At 50.1% G+C, this 22004-nt stretch overlaps 1 protein-coding gene and 1 pseudogene across 3 annotated transcripts in view; both read left to right on the top strand.

The window, feature by feature from the left end:
* The first annotated feature begins 890 nt into the window (after window positions 1-890).
* TUBB2A (tubulin beta 2A class IIa) overlaps window positions 891-22004 on the top strand; it is a 54935-nt gene continuing 33821 nt past the window's right edge. For 2 of the 3 annotated variants that reach the window (XM_049106018.1, XM_049106017.1), the window contains exon 1: window positions 1009-1187. In XM_049106018.1, coding sequence (XP_048961975.1) covers window positions 1131-1187 — 57 coding nt within the window. In that variant the 5' untranslated portion in view covers window positions 1009-1130. Of the gene's footprint in view, window positions 1188-1878; window positions 1988-2273; window positions 2385-2935; window positions 4296-22004 lie in introns of those variants that run through there. The other variant, XM_025445916.3, reaches the window with a different exon arrangement.
* Window positions 16102-16847, top strand: LOC112659722 (40S ribosomal protein S23-like; annotated as a pseudogene).

Raw genomic sequence — 22004 nt, 5'->3', positions numbered from 1 at the left:
CGCCCCCCGGGCCCCACCCTCCTTCCGACCGCCGGACAGGACCCGGGGCGCGGACAGCCACACCCACCCTGTCCACTCCCCGGGAACAAAAGCCAGCCCGGGAGGTGGAGGGGTCCTCGGTGCCCGCCGGGGAGCTGGGGACTCTTGGAGAGGCTCGGGTGGGGCTGCAGGGGGCGAGGCGCTCGCCCCACCCCTTGGATGCAGCAACCGCAGGGAGAGGGAGCCCGGAGCCCTTGACAAAGCGAGGGCGGGCGATGCTGGGGGCAGGGCGGAGGGCACCCCCCCGGGGCTCGGGGGTCCGGGGGCACGGCCCTTCAGCCCCCAACGGCCTGACCCCACGCGATCTTCTCCCGGGCTCGCCCGTGCTCCGAAGGCTCCGTGTGGCCAGGGCTCCGCCTCGGGACAGTGCGGCTTCCAGGGCTGGGCAGGAGGCAGCGGTGTCCGGGGGGGGGGGGGGGCAGCTTAGGGACCTCCGGGCGGGGGTAGGGGGGCGAGGAGGCGCCTCCCTAAGCGCTGGCTGTGCAGTGAGACCCACCCGACCCTCCGCGCTTGCACCTGCCGCACCCGCAGCGCGGCGCACCTGAGGGCTCTGCACCTGCCCCGGTCGGTCCCCTGCCCGCCCCCCGCCATCCAGAGCCAGCAATGCCCCCACCTGCGGCCTGCCACGGGGCTCGCCCTCTCTTCGCCACCCCCACCCCCACCCCCAGTTCGCTCACCGACCCCCAATTCTCAGCACCCGGCTCTCCCGCCTCCCCCCGCCCCAAGTCCTAGACAATGCCCACGCCCCCCCCCCTGCTACCCCAAGCCCCCGCTCCTCGCCAGGTCTGCAGGCCGGTGCTGATTGGCTGCGGGCCCAGGGTCCGGCCCCCAGGACGGTCCTCGGGCGCCGAGCATTACGTCAGCGAGGCCTGGAGAGCTCCAGCGCGCAGGGGACTGGGGGGGCTCGGGCTGGGGGCGCGGCCTGCGCGGGGCGCCCCGCCCTCTCTGCATAAAAGGCCGAGTCCGCGGGGCCGGCGCTCTCAGCCAGGCGGTCCCCGAGCCCGTTCCCGGTGGCCCCGCAGTGGGTGTTTAAGGGAGGACGGACAGACTGACCAGACGCCGACCAGGGCCAGAAGCAGCTCGCCAGCACCATGCGTGAGATCGTGCACATCCAGGCCGGCCAGTGCGGCAACCAGATCGGCGCCAAGGTGGGCGCGCCCCGGGGTGGGGGGGGCGGGGGTGCCGGGCCCGAAGCCCTCGGCGCCCTGGGGCGCGAGCCTCGACCCGAGCGTGCCCCGGGGTCCCGGCCCCCGACCCTGCGGGCAGCTCCGTGCGGCGGTGTGGGGCGTGGGCTCGGAGGCGGGGGTGGGGGTGGGGGTGGGGGGGCTCGCTTTCCTTTCTGCTGTAACCCAGCGGGAATCCCGGCCCCGCTGCGCGCCCGCGGCCTCTGCGCTCCTCGCTGGGCCGGGCGGGGCTAGGGGCCAGGGGCGCAGTGGGGCCAGGGGCGCAGTGGGGCCGTGGGGGAGGGGAGGACAGCGAGTGTCTGGAGGCCCCTGGACGTGCTCCGCATGCAAACCGCTCCCCTTCGTTCCCTCCGGGCCCCGCTTCCCAGCCCACCCCCTGCGCGCCGCCTGCAGTCCCCGCCCCCTGCCCCGGCCCCCCCCCCCCGCCCCACCTCCTGCAGCCGGCAGCTGTTCGCCGGGGAAACGCCCAATTTCAACTTTCTGACCCTGAAAAATACAAGCCTTTTGCGGCCAAGCCCCCGGGTCGCGCAGCCTGAGGGTTAGGGTTTTTGGAACTGAGTCTAGGGCTTTCCATTGTGAGACCCGGTCTCTCTCTCTCTCTCTCTCTCTGCGAGGGGATGGGCACCGCTAAATGCAAACCTGTTCTGTGTCTTAGTTTTGGGAGGTCATCAGTGACGAGCACGGGATCGACCCCACCGGCAGTTACCATGGAGACAGCGACTTGCAGCTGGAGAGAATCAATGTGTACTACAATGAAGCTACTGGTAATTACCCTGCCGCCCCGCCCCCCCCCACCACCATTTTTTTACTGTCCCCTCCCCAGGACTAACTCCAGGAGTGCAGCCCCAGGGGAGAGGAGGCTAGCGGATTTAGGATTCCCACTGTTTCACTGCAGGATTTCAGTGGGCGGTTCACAACCAAAGCCTTGAGAATCTGGTGGTTGTGCATCCTTCTTTGTTTGGGGAGACAGCTGTGCCTGCAAAAGGGAGGCAAGCCTTTCTCCTTAGAGCTCTCTGCCTGCACATCTAAGTCCAGCTGTGTTCCCCGCAGGTAACAAATATGTGCCTCGGGCCATCCTGGTGGATCTGGAGCCAGGCACCATGGACTCGGTCAGGTCTGGGCCATTTGGCCAGATCTTCAGGCCCGACAACTTCGTGTTTGGTGAGTGACCCGCACGGCTGATGGCAGGGGAGGCTCATTTGACACTGTACAGCTCCGGGTGGAGGGCAGGACTGCCGGTGGGAACGCCCTGCATGAGGAACACCCTATTGTGTGCCCATGCAGTCTTCAGATAAGCTAAAGCAAATTTGCCTTTCAAGGGATGCCTGGGTGGCTCAGCGGCTGAGCATCTGCCTTCTGCCCAGGGCGGGATCCTGGGCCGGGGATCCAACATCCAGGTCCCTGCGGGGAGCCTGCTTCTCTCTCTGCCTGTGTCTCCGCCTCTTTCTCTGTGTCTCTCATGATTAAATACATACATAAATCTTTAAAATAACCAAACAAACATGCCTTTCAACCTTTAATAGCCAGGTATTCCTAGTCTTCCTCATTTGTAATTATATCCATAACCGAGTATTTTAGCGTCTGGCCATTTGGGTGGTCATCTGGAACGATCTTATCTGAATACTGACTCACTGATCTATATTAAAGGGCTTAAGGGAAGAAAGAATGTAATCCAGTCATCAGTGATTTTATGACATCTCTCCCCCCGGCAGGCCAGAGCGGTGCCGGGAACAACTGGGCCAAGGGCCACTACACGGAGGGCGCCGAGCTGGTAGACTCGGTGCTGGACGTGGTGAGGAAGGAGTCGGAGAGCTGCGACTGCCTGCAGGGCTTCCAGCTGACGCACTCGCTGGGCGGCGGCACGGGCTCGGGCATGGGCACGCTGCTCATCAGCAAGATCCGCGAGGAGTACCCCGACCGCATCATGAACACCTTCAGCGTCATGCCCTCGCCCAAGGTGTCGGACACGGTGGTGGAGCCCTACAACGCCACCCTGTCGGTGCACCAGCTGGTGGAGAACACCGATGAGACCTACTGCATCGACAACGAGGCCCTGTACGACATCTGCTTCCGCACCCTGAAGCTGACCACCCCCACCTACGGCGACCTCAACCACCTGGTGTCGGCCACCATGAGCGGCGTCACCACCTGCCTGCGCTTCCCGGGCCAGCTCAACGCCGACCTGCGCAAGCTGGCCGTGAACATGGTGCCCTTCCCGCGCCTGCACTTCTTCATGCCCGGCTTCGCCCCGCTCACCAGCCGCGGCAGCCAGCAGTACCGCGCGCTCACGGTGCCCGAGCTCACCCAGCAGATGTTCGACTCCAAGAACATGATGGCCGCGTGCGACCCGCGCCACGGCCGCTACCTGACGGTGGCCGCTATCTTCCGCGGCCGCATGTCCATGAAGGAGGTGGACGAGCAGATGCTCAACGTGCAGAACAAGAACAGCAGCTACTTCGTCGAGTGGATCCCCAACAACGTCAAGACGGCCGTGTGCGACATCCCGCCGCGCGGCCTGAAGATGTCGGCCACCTTCATCGGCAACAGCACGGCCATCCAGGAGCTGTTCAAGCGCATCTCGGAGCAGTTCACGGCCATGTTCCGGCGCAAGGCCTTCCTGCACTGGTACACGGGCGAGGGCATGGACGAGATGGAGTTCACCGAGGCCGAGAGCAACATGAACGACCTGGTGTCCGAGTACCAGCAGTACCAGGACGCCACGGCCGACGAACAGGGGGAGTTCGAGGAGGAGGAGGGCGAGGACGAGGCCTAGGGAGGCCTGAGGTCCCCGGGTGGCCCAGGGTGCCCCAGGGCGCCCCAGGGCGCGGGCCTGCAGGAGGCAAGCGCGGGGGAGGGGGGCTTAGTGCGGAGAATCTCTGGGCAGTGGAAGGCAAGAAGCATGGTCTTCTCTAGGTGTGTGCGCTGGTTCTCTGGTGCTCTTCACTGTTGCCTGTCATTTTGGTTTGTTTCTGTTTTTTTCTTTTTGTAATATTGACCACATCAATGTAACATTTGAGATATTTCTGAACTACTGTTGTAATGGCTAAAATCACATAAACGTTTGTGTCCTAACGGTGTCCTCTCTTCTGTCTCCTTCTCTTTATTGACTTCTTTCTTTTTTTTTTTTTTTTTTGGTTTGGGTTTTTCTTTTCTTTTTTTTTTAGGATTTTATTTATTTATTAGAGAGCACAAGCAGAGGGAGAAGCAGATTCCACCCCCATGCCCACCCCCAACCCACTCCCCAGAGCAGGGAGGCCTATGCAGGGCTGGAATCCTAAGGACCCTGAGATCGTGACCCGAGCCAAATCCACGGACTCACCCAGACATCCCTCTGTATTGTCCATCAACTTTCAGAACAAATATTAAATTTATATTAAATTCTCCCCCTAGAAAACAGAAGGGATAGGTAAAAGTTCAAATGAATTTACTCTGTCGGTGTGGTAAAACTCAACCAACCACAATCATACCCAATTTGAGATGTGACATCAAACAAATTTGCAAATGCCCTTAAACAGTTTATCAACTGGAAGGATGCCTACTTGGAAGCAGACTAAGTGAATTTTCATGAGGAAATCCCATTATGACTTTTCTTCCTTAAAAAAAATTTTTTTTTTTTTTTAAATAGTTACTACTTGCATAGAGCACACAATTCTAAAGGATAAGAGAGTGGGAAATCCGGCTCGTCCTCCCGTGTCCCTTGCTATGGTTTTCTTCCCTGGAAACATTCTTATCACTGATCTCTCTGCAGCATCCTTGCAGAAATATTCCACATATCTTCAAATGTGTGAGACGATTCCCTTTTTTTCTTTCTTCACACATTTTATGATAGTAACACTGCTGTGCCTCTTTTCTTCACTGAACTGTGTGTTTAAAATGCAGACCTTCCCTCCTCGAGATGGATACAGTATCCGTTATGTAACTGTGCCATGCTTCATTTAATCCCTCCCTACCAATGGCCCTGTAGGTTGTTTATGCTTCTTTCTCATAGTGCCCCAAAGAATAAATTTGTGCATATATCATTGTATATGAGGAAGACTATCCTGCAAATTTCTCTGGAGATTTTTGCCAAATGGTGCCGTGTTTTGCCTTATATTGGGCCAGCTTCCCATTTGGGGAACAGAAGTAGAGGGTTAAGTTACAAACAAGTGCACAAAACCTATTTACATACCCCTATAGAAAGAAGGAATAAATAAGACCGTAGCCTTATGATTTTTCTGATTTGTAGACAAATGCAAAACTAGGAAAAAAATGTTACTTTGAATCTGACCCTGAATTTATTTCATTCTACTTGGATCTACTCCTACATAAATATTTTTTCTAAAAGAAGAGGAGAAAAGGTGAGGGGTGCATCGGGAATTTCCACATTAAAGAGGCCAAAGTATATATAAGAACGGTTCCAAGGAAAAGTGTGAACAGGGTCTAAGTAGTGAGAAAATGGACAAGAACAGCAGCTTACAAGTATTACATATTATAAAAACTAGACCTAGTGATGAGTAGGGTCAAACGGGTCGGTGTTCAGTGACTTCCCCGATTCTCTAGAACAGTGAACTGGCTGGTGCCAGTCCTGCTAAGCTGGTGTAAAGCTTCCAGGAACTTAATTGAAGGGTAACATTGGTTTTAAATGCCCTGGACACTTGGGTCAGCTGCGCAGACCCCCTGGATCCTTGGCCCGCATTCCCCACCACCTGTCAGCCACATGAATCAGTGGCTTTGGAGAAGACAGGGATTGCTGCCAGGTGCTCCTTGGAGTGCTCTAAGTATCCCGCTTCCCTTTCTCACCTGGTGAGAAGGGGACAGGCAGGCGCCCAGCAGGCCAGCCTGCCAGCCGCCAGCATGTGCACGTCCGCGCGCTGCTAGAGCTTACTTCAGCGTGATTGGAACCATGGGTGCCAGACTGGCCAGTCAAGCGGATGCTCTGGGGCAAAGCTTTCAAAGCACAGTTGTACCAGATGACTTGAAATCCATACTTAGGAAAACACTTCAAAAGCAAGAAGATGCACACTAACCCCTAAAAGATGCTTTTTGAAACTCTGAGTTTCCTTTGTTACATGACCATTGTGTGTGATGGGATTTGTAGTCGAGGTGACGGTCGTGGCAGCGGTGACGGTAGGGATGGTGGTGGTGGTGGTGGTGGTGGTGTGTGTGTGTGTGTTCAACTCTCTACAAAGGAAATGTGCTATTACTCCCCGATGTGCCACCAAGAGGATATTCACTTCTAGGCAGACACAGTATCCAAATTATAACACCTACTGGGATGTGATGCATGTTGCAAAGGTTGGGGTGAGGATGGAGGAGCTGGAATTACCCTGAGGTCCTCCCAGGAGTCTTAGAAGGAATAGGAACCTTACCATGTTCCAAATTTGCCTGCACCTCTACATCAGCCCCAGAGGTGATCTTCGACTATGTTAGATTTCCCATTTCATTACAAGTATGCTAGATTAATAGAAATTTGACCCAAAAGCAACCTTAAGAGATCCTCTAGTCTGACCTCCTCATTTTGTAAGGAGAGAGACTGAGGCTCAGAGACCTAACATCTCTGAACTTCGTCTGTGCAAATCAGATCTTGGACTCAGTGTTCTTCTCTTTACAGCTCCATCTCTCAGGCCCTGTTATGTATAAGGCCACATGAAGGAGGGAGAGAGAAATTTCCTGGCTTCCAGAAAAAACCCAAAGCTGTCCCTTGGTCTGTAGCTCAACCTCCTTGGATGGGCTTGGCACAGATGAAGCGCTGCAGGGCTTTGGTCTCCCGTGGGGTCACTGGTGGATGAAGCTGAAATTCCTGGTTCTAAAACACCACATACATGATGTCCTAATGTAATCATGGTTGCAAGAATATTCTATCGGGGCACAGTAATTGTGAAAATGAGTGGGAACTTAATGAGTAGAAAGTGGCACTTTACACGCCCCCATTTTAGTTAAGAAGTGGCATATACTGGACAAAGCTATTTGACGACTATTATAATGTTGATTTATTCCCATTGTTTAAGAGCTAGCCTACTGCGTGGTCAGGCTTTTTTTTTTTTTTTTTTTTTTTTGGTCAGGCTTTTCTATGCGTATGTCTGAGTTGGTTATTTACTTGAAAAACTGACTCACTCATACCTTTGCTTCTCAGAGGCTTTCCCCTGTCTACCCTAGTCATCATGTGGTTTTGTTTTGTTTGAGAGAGAGAGAGAGAGCTCAGACATGTGCATGCTGGGGTGAGGGGAGGAAGAAGAAGAGAGAGAAGATCCTAAACAGACTCTCTGCTGAGTGCGCAAAACCCAATACTGGGCTCCCCTCTCAAGACCCTAAGATCACAACCTGGGCCGAAATCAAGTGTCAGACGCGTTAACTGCCGGACCCACCCAGGCGCCCCTTTTCTCACGTTCTTCTGAAAGCACAATGGCCAACCCATACCCAGAGAAGTTGGTTTGGGCGCAGTCTACTTCACTCAAAATGTTTCATAGCCCTATTTTTCTTTTAACCGAGATAGAACTTACATGCGATTCACCTCGCAAAAGAGTACAAGTGAACGAGCGTAGGTGTATTCACGGGGTCGTGCCACTATTACCAGCATGTAACAGCAGAGCATTCTCATCACCCAAAAAACCAAACCCCATGGCCATTGGCAGTTCCTCTCCATCCCCTCTCCCTCCAAGCCCTGGCAACCACCCATCTTCCTGTCATTATGGATTTACCTTTTCTGGACATTTCATAAAAATGGAATCATATAGTACATGTGGGGATTTTTTGTGTCCAGGTTTTTGGTTTTGGTTTTGGTTTTTACTTAGCACAATGTTTCCAAGGGTCATCTGTGTTGTCGAATGTCTCAGGACCTCGTTCCCGTTTATGGATGAATACTATTCCATTGTATGGATATGCCATATTTTGTTTATCCATTCATCAACTGGTGGACACTTAGGTTGTTTCCACTTTCTAGCTATTAAGAATAATGCTGCTATGAACATTCATTTACTAGCTTGCACGTGTGTGTCTGTTTTCATTTCTCCTGGATATGTGTCCAGGAGCAGAATTGTTGGGTCACATGGTGGTAACTCTATGTTCATGATTTTTTTGACTTCCACTCAGGATATAAATGCTTTCAAATTTGCCCGGAAGGCCAAGATAGAATAGAGACCTGGCATGCCCTGGCTTTTGTACTTGTGCACCTCTGTAGAGTCTTAAAATTGTAGTTACAGAAATGGAGGGTCCTATAGGGATCTCATGTGATTCCATCATTTTGCAAACAAGGAAATGAAGCCTCATTGCTTAATTAGCATTGTCCCAGGTCATTGTATCAGTTAGGGCTGATATTTGGCTTCTAGCAACAATGACTTTGAATTATTTTTTTTCCTCTCACTTTAAGAGTCTAGAGACACACAGACTAGGGCATGTGGCTACACAATATCCTCTTTCTGCTCTGATCATTGTCACTGGCTTTCAACTTCGTGTTCTCCTATTGCAGCTCTGGCCATGATACCTGGATTCTAAGCAAGAAAGAGAAGGAAGCAGAAGGATAAAACGGTACTTTCCAGCTGAGTAAGCAACTTTAAAGGTCATGTCAGGAGTCCCCCGAATGACTTCTACTTACATTTCCTTTTCTGCAAGGAAGGTTGCACAAAGTAGGCATTTAGATGGGCACATTATCCCCCCTCCCTAACAATTGGAAGGAAGGAAGGAAGGAAGGAAGGAAGGAAGGAAGGAAGGAAGGAAGGAAGGAAGGAAGGGTTGAATGGACACTGTATGGGAAACTGATAGTTTCTTCCATAATTAAAGAGTGGCTAAGAAATGACACTGACCCAGATCTCTCTGCTCCTCTTCCAGTGCTCTCCATAGACATAAGTTTGCAAAGTGCTCCATGCTAAGAATCCCCATTTTCTGAAACAGAGAGCCGAAGACTGAATGAAAGATGATTTCTTGATTCAAATTTCTGAATCAAAATGTCCACTTACTTTTCAGCACTTCTAACTCGTAGTCAACTGATGACGGCACACGTCCAAGATTCTGGAGAAATTCCTTCCAACAACCTATAGTGAAATGTTCAGGGGATCCCTGGGTAGCGCAGCGGTTTGGCGCCTGCCTTTGGCCCAGGGAGCGATCCTGGAGACCCGGGATCGAATCCCACGTCGGGCTCCCGGTGCATGGAGCCTGCTTCTCCCTCTGCCTGTGTCTCTGCCTCTCTCTCTCTCTCTCTCTGTGTGACTATCATAAATAAATAAAAATTAAAAAAAAAAAGAAATGTTCATATTAGGTTGTGCTGATCATGAACATTTATCAGCCAAAGCCGTGGGATCTGTGTGTGTGTGTGAATATATTTCACTGTGATTCACAAACCTGATCACTGAGGAGAAAGAACCAAGACTGCTTCCCTGAAATGGGTGGGAGGAGAGGGCACCAGGGAGCACACCGGGGATGAGCAGCTGTAGGACCACGTGGGTCACGTGGAGGAAATTATGGGACACACTTGCTCGGGAGGATGTTGGTAGGCATCAGTGACGCATGCAGTCAAAGCACCAGAGGCCCAGCCCATGCCAGGGACTCTATGGAATGCCCACATCCAGAGGTAGCTGGGAATCTGGGAGGTCAGCTGAGGGGGATGAGCTTCCAGAGGTTAAGACAGAAGGAGTCAAGCGTTAAGTAGGTAAGATCAGTCAGAGTTAATGTGAACTATACCTAAGCAAGCCAGATCCAGAAAAGCAACTTTCCAGGTTCTGCTTTCCTTTAGATCTCTGAGCGGATAGGCATGATTTTAGGATCTCATATGCAGGAAAGAGGAAGAGTATCAACATCTCCCTGCCATGTGCCAGGAATGTCACTGCAGACACTGTTGTGTAGAATGGAGAGAGAGCTCAATTAGGTCATTTGTTAACTTTGAGACCTTGACAGGTTAACTGCCCTCTCTAAATCCTCCTATGAAAAAAATAATAATAATAAATAAATAAATAAATAAATAAATAAATAAATCCTCCTATGAAATCAAGTTCTTACTATCTACGTGTTCAGAGTTTTACATGTCATTAAGGATAATAATAAGAAAATGATAATGGCCAGAATTAATCAAATGTGTGCTGTTTGTTACATGTTTATCTCATTTCATCCTACAGAAATCCTGTATAGGTTAAGTGCTTTTAGAATTTTTTCTTTTTTTAAAGACTTGTTTATTTGAGAAAGAGAGAGAGAGCAAGAAAGGGTGCAGGGAAGGGCAAAGGGAGAGAGAAAGAATCCTAAGCAGACTCCCCGCCAAGCTCAGGGCCTCAGGCGGGGCAGGGTCACCACCCCGAGATCATGACCTGAGCCAAAATCGAGAGTTGGATACTTGACCAACTGAGCCACCCAGGCAACCCTAGTTTAGGTGCTTTCGACGATGTCCAAAATCATTTAAAAATTTGCTTATAAAAGAGTAAGTTTGGGAAATTGTTGACTCACATAATCAAAAATTGCAGGGGCAGATCTTTCAAGTCCAACCGCGACCACATCTGCAGCCTCTAAATATGTTACCAGAACTTTATCCTTTATCACTCTCTGAGCTCTGCATTCATCTGTTTTGGCTTCATTCTTTGGCAGGCTCTCCCCACATTGTGGCCACTTGAAGCTCATACCCTATTGCTAGAGGCCCAGAGAAAAGAACCCAGACCAGGGGATCCCTGGGTGGTGCAGCGGTTTAGCGCCTGCCTTTGGCCCAGGGCGCGGTCCTGGAGACCCAGGATCGAATCCCACGTCGGGCTCCCAGTGCGTGGAGCCTGTTTCTCCCTCTGCCTGTGTCTCTGCCTCTCTCTCTCTCTCTCTGTGTGTGACTATCATAAATAAATAAAAATTAAAAAAAGAAAAGAACCCAGACTGGGCAGACCCGTGTCCTGTGCCCATCCCCGAATCAGTAATGCGGGCGGGGGGAAGGAGACACTGATCCACTGCCACATAGCAGGCGTGCGGTGGACAGGGAAGGGCCATGTGACTGGCAGTCTCATCTTTTAGGGAACTGACAGTTTTGAAAACAGTTCCGATTAAATAATTTGCCCCCAAATCAGTCAGCCCTAAGTGGAGGACCTGGATTTAACCCCGGGGATTTCTGGCCCCAGAGTGCATGCTATTTGCGATACAACACCAAAAAACTGGATTGCAGCCCGTCTAACTGGGGTGTCCAGGGTGGCAGCCAGGGATGGGTGCCCGATTCAGAGATGCTCCGTCTCACCAACTGGCCCAAGTCTGCATTCAAAGCACTGGACCGTCTGGCAAAGCTCTGTACCTCCCGTCACTTTTCCATAATCTCTGCTACTCTCCCACGAACGCTTTCCCGGCTGAACTTATCCAACTAAAACTGTCGTACTTCCTCTTCTCGTACCTTCATCATTGCACCTACCATTCTCCCTCCCAAGAGTAGCTCACTTTACTTCTCTTCCCCAAATGCTTTCAGCTCTTAGAGTTTTGCTAAGGTTCCATTTTTTTCTCAGAAACCTATTACACCGAAGCCTCACGTGGCACAGCCTTTGCATGTTTGAAATACGAAGAGCACAGCTGTGGGGGCCAGGCAATCTCAGGTTGGTCCTGACACTTTCAATTTCAATTTTGGTTATTGTTCGTTGGTTCTCTATTATGAGCGGAGCTTTTTTTTTTTTAAGATTTTATTTATTTATTCATGAGACACACAGAGAGAGAGGCAGAGACCCAGGCAGAGGGAGAAGCAGGCTCCATGCAGGGAGCCCGATGTGGGACTCGATCCCAGGACCCCGGGATCACGCACTGGGCCGAAGGCGGCGCCAAACCAGTGAGCCACCCGGGCTGCCCGAGTGGGGCTTTTTTTATCCCATTTTCATCTCCACTATTGGTTTAGTTGTGTGTGTGTGTTTAGTGGTTACTCCAGGGACTCTAAACAGGAATCTTCAACTTACCATCATCTACCCTCAAATAATTCTGCCTCACTTCATGAACAGGGTGCGATTCCTACAGGCAGCATGCTCCCACTTGCCCTCCTGTCTTCTGTAGTCATATCTTATTCTCACATAGTTGAAAACCCCACCATACACCATCATTTCTTTTGCTTCAAACAGTTTTCATTAGAAGACATTAAAAACGAAGGGGAAAAAAAACCCAAGGAGAACATATTTATCCACATATTTACAATTCAGGTCTCTTCACCTGTTTGGGCAGGTCACATTTCCTTCCACCTGAAAAACTTCCGTCAATATGATTTTGTAGTGCACATCTGCTGACGACGAATCTCTCGGCTTTTGTTTGGCTGAAAAAGTCTTTATTCTGCTTCATATTGGACAGATATTTTTGCTGGTTATAGAATTTTACGTAGACACCTTGTTTCCCGCCAGCACTTGTGAGGATGCCATTCTATTGTCTCCAGACTTGTGCTGTATGAGCAGTCACTAGTCATTTCCAACTTTGTTTCCCCAGATGTAATGTTCCATTCTCATGTCTAGCTGCTTTTATTAAGATGATCTCTTTAAAAAAAATTTTTTTTTAATTTAAGAATAGTTGGCAGACGGTGTTATATTAGTTTCAGGTGCACAGCATAGTGATTCAACACTTCTATATATTATGCAATTCTCACATTACCATTTATCATATTTCAACATCTTTTTTTTTTTTTATGATAGTCACAGAAAGAGAGAGAGAGGCAGAGACATAGGCAGAGGGAGAAGCAGGCTCCATGCACTGGGAGCCCGACGTGGGATTCGATCCCGGGTCTCCAGGATCGCTCCCTGGGCCAAAGGCAGGCGCTAAACCGCTGTGCCACCCAGGGTTCCCTGGTCTTTTACTTATTTACAAATATTTCTTTTCTCCAAGAATCTCATTTCAGAGAGATTCTCATTTTTTTCTTATTTGTTATCCTTTGCTTAAACAACAACTTCTTCTTCTTCTTCTTCTTCTTCTTCTTCTTCTTCTTCTTCTTCTTCTTCTTCTTCTTCTTCTTTTTCTTTCTTTCTTTCTTTCTTTCTTTCTTTCTTTCTTTCTTTCTTTCTTTCTTTCTTTCTTTCTTTTTTATATTTTAGCTAATTTGAAATTTTAGGTTACAGTTGTCACCAGTTTGTATCTGTTGTCTTTCTAGCATACTGTCATCATCTGCAGAGACATTATTCTGCTCCTAAGTCTTCTTGATTTTATTAATAATTTTGTAATCCATTTGATCATGATCCTTTTCTGTTGCCCATGTTTAAGTGAAATGGGTCTTATTGTAGTTTTAGGAATAAGAGAAAGGCCAGGATAGCTTTAGGAGCTGTGTGGCTCTATAGCTCCCCCTTCTGTTGTTTTCAGAAACCACAGCTACTTTAGAGATCTTTAATGCTCCCTCCTTTTTTTTACTGGGATTCTTCTTTTTCCTTCCTTGCTATTAATCCTATCCTCCATATTATGGAGTCTGCTGCCAGCCGTTTTCACTCTCTGTACAGCTTATTCTGAAAGGGAGCTTTGATTTTTTTAGTTTGAGAGTTCATTTAGTATAGCCCCTTCGTCTGTTTTTTGATGGGGGCTGGGAGAGGCAGATGGTCAAGGGAGATTGAAACCTATGGCCCACCTCCACCACCTTCCACATCTCCCAGAACCCAGTCATTTCTAAAGCCTTGAAGTTCTGACTGTCGCGTCTCTATCTCATTACCCATTTACTTCAACAAATATGTATTGGGCACCCACTATGTGCGACACTGTGCGAAAATTACAAATATGAATGAATATACTCCAGCCTTAGTTTCCAAGTTAGTCAGGAAGGCAAATACAAGCACAATTAAGTACAACCAGGCTACGGTGACTGCTGTGAAGATGCTATGGAATAGCCTCAAGGCCCACAGTAGCCAAACTATGGTCAGAGCCCAGACATCCATGGACAGATGAATACATAAAGAAGATGGGGCATGTGTATGCAATGGAATATCACTCGGCCATCAAAAAGAATGACATCTTGCCATTTGCAATGACGTGGTTGGAACTTGGGGTATTATGCTAAGAAAAAAATAAGCCAATTAGAGAAAGACAAATACCATATGATTTTACTCATGTGGGATTTAAGAAACAAAACAAGATAAACATAGGAGAAGGGAAGGAAAACATAAGATGAGGGGGGCAAACCATAAGAGACTCTTAATTCTAGGAAACAAACTGAGAGTTGCTGGAGGAGAGGTGGGTGGGGGGTAGGGTACCTGGGTGGTGGGCTTGAAGGAGGGCACTCGTGATGAGCACTGGGTGTTGTACGCAACTGATGAATCACTCACTTCTACCTCTGAAACAAAAACAAAAATATGGAAACCTCGAGATGACATCAACTAGTACTTACTGGTCTGAGACTAGGGCGATTTTCAGAAAGAAGCAACACTTACAATCCCCAAACTAGAAAGTCTGATGTGATCCATATAATCATAGGAACCGGGGTTCTGGTAGGAGGGTGGACTCATTTAAACAGCAGCTTTTGAAACAGCCACGCTGTGTTATTAGAGAACACGCGGAGAGGTAATTAGCGCTGTCTCCTCTGCAGAGCTGCGTGCTTCTCAACACCGTCATCCCGGCCTCCTCTTCTTTTATCTGTTTTTCCTCTTCCCCTGGCAATGTTGACAGGTCTCTGGGAGGAAGACAGGATGGCTGCTGCTTGCTGTAGATCCTATCTGTTTCTCTTCGTGGGAGACCCAGCAGATTATAGCTCTTCTGCTGGAAGAGGAGTCCTGTAGTTAGCATTCCTGCACCCCCGACCTGTGATGTTCACCCCCAGCCCTGCATCACCTGGGTGGACTTGGGCTGTGAAGGAGCCAGGCTGGCATGTCACAGAATCAAGCTCCTTTGTTTGGATATGCTCATAAAGCCAATGGGTTGATGTGTGTGCTGGCACAGACAGACGGCAGGCTGCCATCTACCCGGCTCTTACCCAGAGCAGTCTTGTGGGCGGACCTTCGTTATGCAGTTCCAATGTGTGTGTCTCACTTCTATTCATAAGAATGGTTTGGTTTGGTTTTTTTAAGTGTTGAGTCCTGTATTCAATTATGCAAGGTTTCAACTGGAATTTTTTTAAAAAACATAAAAGATGTAGTTATTTTTTGCAGCTTTTTCTTGGTCTGTGATGCTGTTGCTTCCTACAGAACCAGAAGCTCGGAAGTAACCGCAAGGCCAGGCAGGAGGTGGGTGAAAGGAGGATGTGGACTAAAGAAGGCCTTCCCTTTGTGAGCCCCAAGAATGACCTTCCAGAAAGGGGAACCTGCTGAGAGTAAATGCAGCCTGAAGCTCTTGACCAAAGAAGGAGGAAGAGGAAGAGAATTCAAAGTCCAGGAGGACTAGCAGCCTTTCCAGCTGCCTCTCACCCTGGCCTTTCTGGGGATCCTGCTGACCCTGTGCCAGCTCCCATGCCCAGGCCTTAAGGCAGGCCACTGCAGGTCACCTCTGCTCCTGCAATCCACGAGTCCACTGACACCCCTCCATTCCTCACCAGGTGGGGAGCCCTTTCGCAAGATAGTTCCATAAGACGAGCTTAGAAACTTCACGGAAGAAATTAGAAACTCTAAAGCTTGGGAGCAAAGGACTTCCAAGTTACAGGATTCTTTTCTTGTCAGATTCCCTCTATGTCCTGGTCTTAACTCGTTTTAAACTGTTCACCAAGTCCCTAGCTCCTGCTGAGGAGTTTCTCTAGCTTTTAGCTCTTATGGCCAGCAATAAGTGAAGATCTTTCACTAAAGGTTCTGTCCACTAGGGCATCAAGCAGCTCGCCCCAGGGGCCCAAGTGATAATCAGGCATCATTCTGATTACCAGCTGTGTGACTTGGGCAGGGTAGTTCACGTCTCTGGGTTTTAGTTTCTGCGTCAGTGAAATAGGAACAGTCCTTAAGCCTGCTCCATAAGGTTAAATACACACAAAGCACCTAGAACAGCACTTGGTACATGGCAGTGCTTGGTATCATTCCTGACTGTGGTCACAACTATGGACAGCATTAAAGATGGTACAGGAGAGCCGTCATCTCTTAAACGGAATGCCGTTCCAGGCAAGCCTCCTGCCTGTCTCTCCTCTGGAGGCATGGCTGGCACTCAGGTCAGGGAGCAGGAGGGTGCACGTACACACACACACACACACACACACACGGTAGCTGAGCGAAGAGAAGTCAGGGACACACGAGACTCATTCTGGGTGCTCCCAAAGTGTGAGGTGAGCTCCTTTGCTCAGGCCTGTGGTGCTGGCAGGACAGACAAGGGTTGCAGGCTTCATATACCAGGAAGCTCTGTAGCCACCGTCTGGATCAGCAGCGGCGTCATGAGCAGTACAAGAGAGCCCATGTGGGCACAGACCTGAAGGCCAACTCTTTTGGAGGCGCTTCCCATGCAAAGGGAATTGTGCTGGAAAAAGGGGGGATTGAAGCCAAACAGCCAAATTCTGCACGTTAGGGTCCAGCTGATCAAGAATGGCAAAAAAAAAAAAAAAAAAAAAAAAAAAGAAAGAAAGAAAGAAAGAAAGAAGAAAGAAAGAAAGAAAGAAAAGAAATGAAATCGTATCAAAGCCTTTGTACCCAATGATGGTTGTTCGAATTTTATTGAGGAAAATGATCAAGTTCTGGTTGCTGGATTTGGTTGGAAAGGTCATGCTGTCACTTACATCCCTGGGGACATTAAGGATGTCAAAGTAGTCAATGTCTTACTTTTGGAAAAGGCGAGAAGGAAAGCCCAAGATCATAGGTTTCATGGTGCATGCATGACAGGAATAAATTTTCATATACTAAAAACAAAAACAAAAAAAGCAAATATGAGGTTGAACTGGGTGGAATTGCTAGGGTTTGAGGAGCAAACCATAGATTCCTGTTTGGTTCCACTTTTAGCCTCAGAACTAAGGAAATGGGAGCTTCTAGCTCTTCCCAGCGCTCCCCGGTTCTCCCGAGGGCTCCCCACGCAGGGTAGAGCTTCTGCCCCCAGACTGGCACCTCCAACTGGAAGCTGTCTACTCCTGGCCCGGGAACCCATTAGAATGCAGATTCTGACTCAGTCGGCTGGGGGGGCGCTGGGATCCTGCGCCTGACAGGCACCCAGCGCAGCGGCAGGGGGTGCTCCCGCCAGTCCTCCCTGGGAGTGCAGAGCTCTAGAAGCCGCAGGCAGAGTGTAAAGCGCTCTCGCTCTGAGGATGGCAAGGTGACTCTTTCCCAAGCAACATTAGCAGAGTGAAAACAAAATAAAACAAAGCTGCAGCCGGTTGTGCCTGTCACATCTGTGTCGCATTCCCCCACCCACAAACCACCTGTCTGCAATTTCATGATCTTTTTTTCCTGCAAACCCATGAAGCCTATTAGAAAGGAATTTATTCTTTCCTTTCTTCACTGATCTTTCATTCGACAGGTATTTACTGAGCACCTACCATGTGAGAGGCCCTGTGCAATGAAGAAAAATCTCAACCCATAGTTCATCCTGTGGCAGGAAAGATTATTGGAAATGAAATCCGACCCTGTTATTTCTCTTTTTACAATTCTGTTTCTGGGCAGCCTGGGTGGGTCAGCGGTTTAGCGCCGCCTTCAGCCCAGGGCCTGATCCTGGAGACCCAGGATCGAGTCCCATGTCGGGCTCCCTGCATGGAGCCTGCTTCTCCCTCTGCCTGTGTCTCCGCCTCTCGGTCTGTGTCTCTCATGAATAAATAAAAAAACAAAATCTAAAAAAAAACCAACAACCCTACAATTCTGTTTCTGCAAACATAAAGGGCAAGTGCCCTAACCTGGCCCTTCTGATACCTTCTGGAAGCAGACTTCTCCTCTCAAGGACAGCTCGGTTACCTCATGCCCTGCCCAGTGCCAGAAACCTGTCCCCCGAGTCTCCTGCTCGGAGGCTCTGAGCTTTGGCACCTGGTCCCTCCAGCTTGCTATAGACATTCATTGCTCACCTCCACATGTGGCTCCCTGCCACTCCTTTCAGGAATTCTTTTCCGAACACCCAGGTGGATTCCCTGCACCCCCTAGTTCTGACAATTTTACATTGAGATTCTGGTTCTCTCTCTGCTAAACTTTAAGTCTCTAAAGCGTAGACAAATGTCCAACCATTTCCCCATCAGCCACTTTTTGCTGAACTGCATTCTGGTACAAGTACCGCGGCTCCTGGTAAGAACTCCTGCCTGCAGAGCTTCCCATCTGAGATGCCCATGGACTTCGACCCGCTTCCAAGTCATTAGTTTTGGCCTCACAGCAGCTGGTGAATAGCTGGCCTCAGACCGCTGAGGAATGAGAAATGTTCAGGGTGAACGTGCGTCATCCGTGCTATGTGACATTTTACAGCCCAGCTGTCAAGACAGAATCAATAAAACGCTTGTCAGCACAGGGTAAGGAGAAGACAAAGTAGGCAAGCGAAGGACCGGAGGGCATGACGCTGATGTCTACTGCCAAGCACTGAGAGACAGAGCGGGTCACGCATCTTAGCTCTGCTCCTACCCTGGAAATTTCTCAACTTTGGATATAATGTGATGAAAGAAAAATCCAAACACTTTGTACCTTCTAAAACTAGTTCTATCTTGCTTCACCTAGTGTTTGGCATGGCTACTCTGCCCTAATTTGACAAGTTTTGTGACCATTTCACTTTGCGTCATTGGATTGCTAAAAGCCCGTTCTTCCTTTTTATGGAGAAAGGGTTTTGGAAAATAATTTTCTTGCTCCTGTCTTGAAATCACAACCCCCATTCAAAAATCATACAGACACATACCCCAACAATAACACAAAATAAAGACTTCTTTTTCCTTTATTAGACATGTTTCACCTGTTTTTATTGTAGAAATACATACATGTATAAGTGAGAAGATCATTTCACTTGGTCCCACCATTTGTAGGGTAACCAGTTCACACCTACTGCATATCTTTCCAGATTTACTTCTGTGCACATACAAATAAATATTTTTATGAAAATATGATCATATTATGACTCCCATTTATAATGGCACCTCGGTGTCAATATAGATCCATCTCTTATTCGGTGTCCATACAGGTCTCTAAAGACTGCATAGCCTTGCAATGCATGGATATGCCAAAAGTTATTTAATTCCCTGTCACTGGAAATTTTTGTTTCACTAATACTTAGGCAATGCCTAAGACAACATTTTTGAACTTGGTTCTCTGGCATAATTATTCCTTAGGATAAAGTCCAAGACATGGAATTGCAAAGTTTAGGAGATTAGCAGCATGTTAATCTTTTTAACTTTTTAACTTTAGGCTTTTCGATGATGTCTTTGAGATGTACCTGCCACATCTTGCTTCGTACAAGTTCCTCCGTGTAGCCAGTGCCCAGACTCAGCTCTGAGTACCGCGGAGGCCAGCAGGTCTGCTTGGAGCAGCTGAGCAGATGGGCACGGCCTGGAATTCAAACTCTCTTGGCACTCCAGGCGCAATCTGGAATATCCTTTTCTTGAGGGATATTTTCATCAGGAATCCTGATGAGGACAATCCCTCTGCCAATCTCTGAGAATTTGTCCTGATTGAAAAGCTATTTTAGGTTTAAACGTCTCCATGTTATCTTCCCTGGATTCATCTTTCGCTATGGAATCCAATTCCCTTCCAGGCACTTCTCCCACGCTTCCCCTAATCTCTGCGACATCACCCTTTTCTACAATTTAGGTGTAATCCCACCTTCGTGTACAAGCCTGCTTGCGTCCCCGTCTCCAGTCTGGAGTTGGATGGTACCCACTGCGGGAATGTGCCTTGTGACATTTGGAGCAGGTGTGAGGGCCCAGGTAGCCGCGGCCCCAGAGAGGAGCACCGGGAGCGCTCCAGGGAGGCACAAGGCTATTCCCGCCTGTGCGGGAGGAGTCTCAGGAGGTGGCTCAGGTGAGCAAAATTTGTTGCTGGGTAGCTGATTCCTAAAACCTCACAGGCGGCTCAGCCCCGTAGGTCTGGGTAGCAGAAGAGGCCTCGGTGCAAGGCATCGCGGGGGGTGGGGGGCGGGGGCAGGTCGGGCAGGGACTCCTGTGCTCGCAGCCTAGAGTGATGAAGCAGCGGCACCCAGCGCACAGGCCGCGGTGCCCCCCAGCCTCGTCTCCACCCCCAGCCCCGCCCCACCCTGGGGCCCCGCCCCTCTCCCTGGGGCCCCACCCTCCAGCCACGCCCCCACGACCCTCCTCACGCCCCTACGGCCACGCCCCACCCCTCGGGCCCCGCCCCTTTCCTATGGCCCGCCCCTTTCCTACGGCCCCGCCCCTCGGGCCCCGCCCCTCTCCCTACGGCCCCGCCCCTGGCCCCACCCCTTTCCTATGGCCCGCCCCAACCCCTACGGCCCCGCCCCCACGCACTTACAGCCCCGCCCCTCTCCCTACGGCCCCGCCCCCTCTGGCCCCGCCCCTCGGGCCTTCCCCTCTCCCTACGGCCCCGCCCCTCTTCCTACGGCCCCGCCCCCCTCGGGCCCCGCCCCTCTCCCTACGGCCCCGCCCCCTCGGGCCCCGCCCCTCGGGCCCGCCCCTCTCCCTACGGCCCCGCCCCTCGGGCCTTCCCCTCTTCCTACGGCCCCGCCCCCCTCGGGCCTTCCCCTCTCCCTACGGCCCCGCCCCTCTCCCTACGGCCCCGCCCCTCGGGCCCCGCCCCTCTCCCCTAGGGCCCCGCCCCACCCCACAGCCCCGCCCAGTCCACTTCAGGAAGACCTGCTCCCAACCGGCTGCCAGGCCAGCACCCTGTCTGCAAGCCCCGCTTCACCGACCGCTTAGATCCTCCAATATATTCGGAACAGCTGTTTTTAAATCCTTGTCTTATACTGACATTTAAAAAATCTGTCCTTTCTGGCTCCCTTTCTGTTGCTTGGATTCTCCCCCTGGTTATGGGTTACATTTTCCTACCTCTTTTCCTGTCTAGCGTCTTCTAATTGAATTGAGGACACTGCAAATGTCTTATTTTTAAGCATTTGGATTGTGCTGCGTTCTTTTAAAGAGTGTTGGGCTTTGTGCTTGCCCTAGGTAACTTGTACATCAGCATGGTCCTTCCCCGGCTTGTTTCCAGGCTCTGTTGGGTGGCTCTGGAGTAGCCTGTCCTTCAGTGCTACTTACCTTCTGTTCCTAAGGTGGGACCCATCTGGGAATCCTACTGGAAATCCTCTGGGTTTTTTGAAATATCTCCATGCGGCTGGTCAGAACTCACCTGTCTCCAGCCCCCTGCAAGCTATAATTACCAAACATTTGCCCTTCTCCCTGGTGGTTGTGCTTTGCTTGGCCTTGTGGAATCTCACCTGTACATCACAAAGCCGGCCCTCTGCCTGAACCTTCAAAGGTGCCATGCAGATTTATGGGGCTATTTCCTTGCGTGGCTTTGCAACTTTGACCTCCCGCAGCATTCCAAACATCCATCTCTGTCTTCCCAGCTCAGCAAGGCTGCTGCGTTCCGCCTGGATTCCTTCTCTCTGTACTATGGTTTAGAAGGTTCTTTAGGCAGAAAGCACAAGGAAATGATTGTTGGGTTCACCTCATTTGTTCCTCTTTTTTCAGAAGCTACAGTCCCCATGGGTCTGTTTTCCAAGGAGTGAAAATGGCTGTTTCACAGATTTTGGTGCTGTTGTTGTTTATGGCACAAGGGTTGGTCTGGAATCAATGTACTTTCCATATACTCCTTTTAATGAGGCTTTTTTTTGGGGGGGGGATTAATATGTGGTTTAAAAAAAAAAGAATACTCTGGTTCTGAGGGAGGTTTTCCTTGCTCTTAAAAAATAGTTGGGCAAAAATAAGTCGTGCCTTTTCTGCCTCTCAAAACATGTGATGCCACAAAGGGTTGCCATAGCACCCGTGAGGGAAGCCAATCTAAGGGGAAGGCCAACAATGTGTTGAGAATAACAGTCTAGAAAAAACCTGGGTCTGTGGGAACGTCAGTGAGATGATGGAGTAACCAACCCTGGACC

The sequence above is a fragment of the Canis lupus genome, chromosome 35 (genome assembly GCF_003254725.2).
Source record: "Canis lupus dingo isolate Sandy chromosome 35, ASM325472v2, whole genome shotgun sequence".
In the NCBI taxonomy this organism is placed as follows: Eukaryota; Metazoa; Chordata; class Mammalia; order Carnivora; family Canidae; genus Canis; species Canis lupus.
Note: the sequence above shows the minus strand (reverse complement) of the source record. Positions and strands in the feature narration are given on the sequence as shown.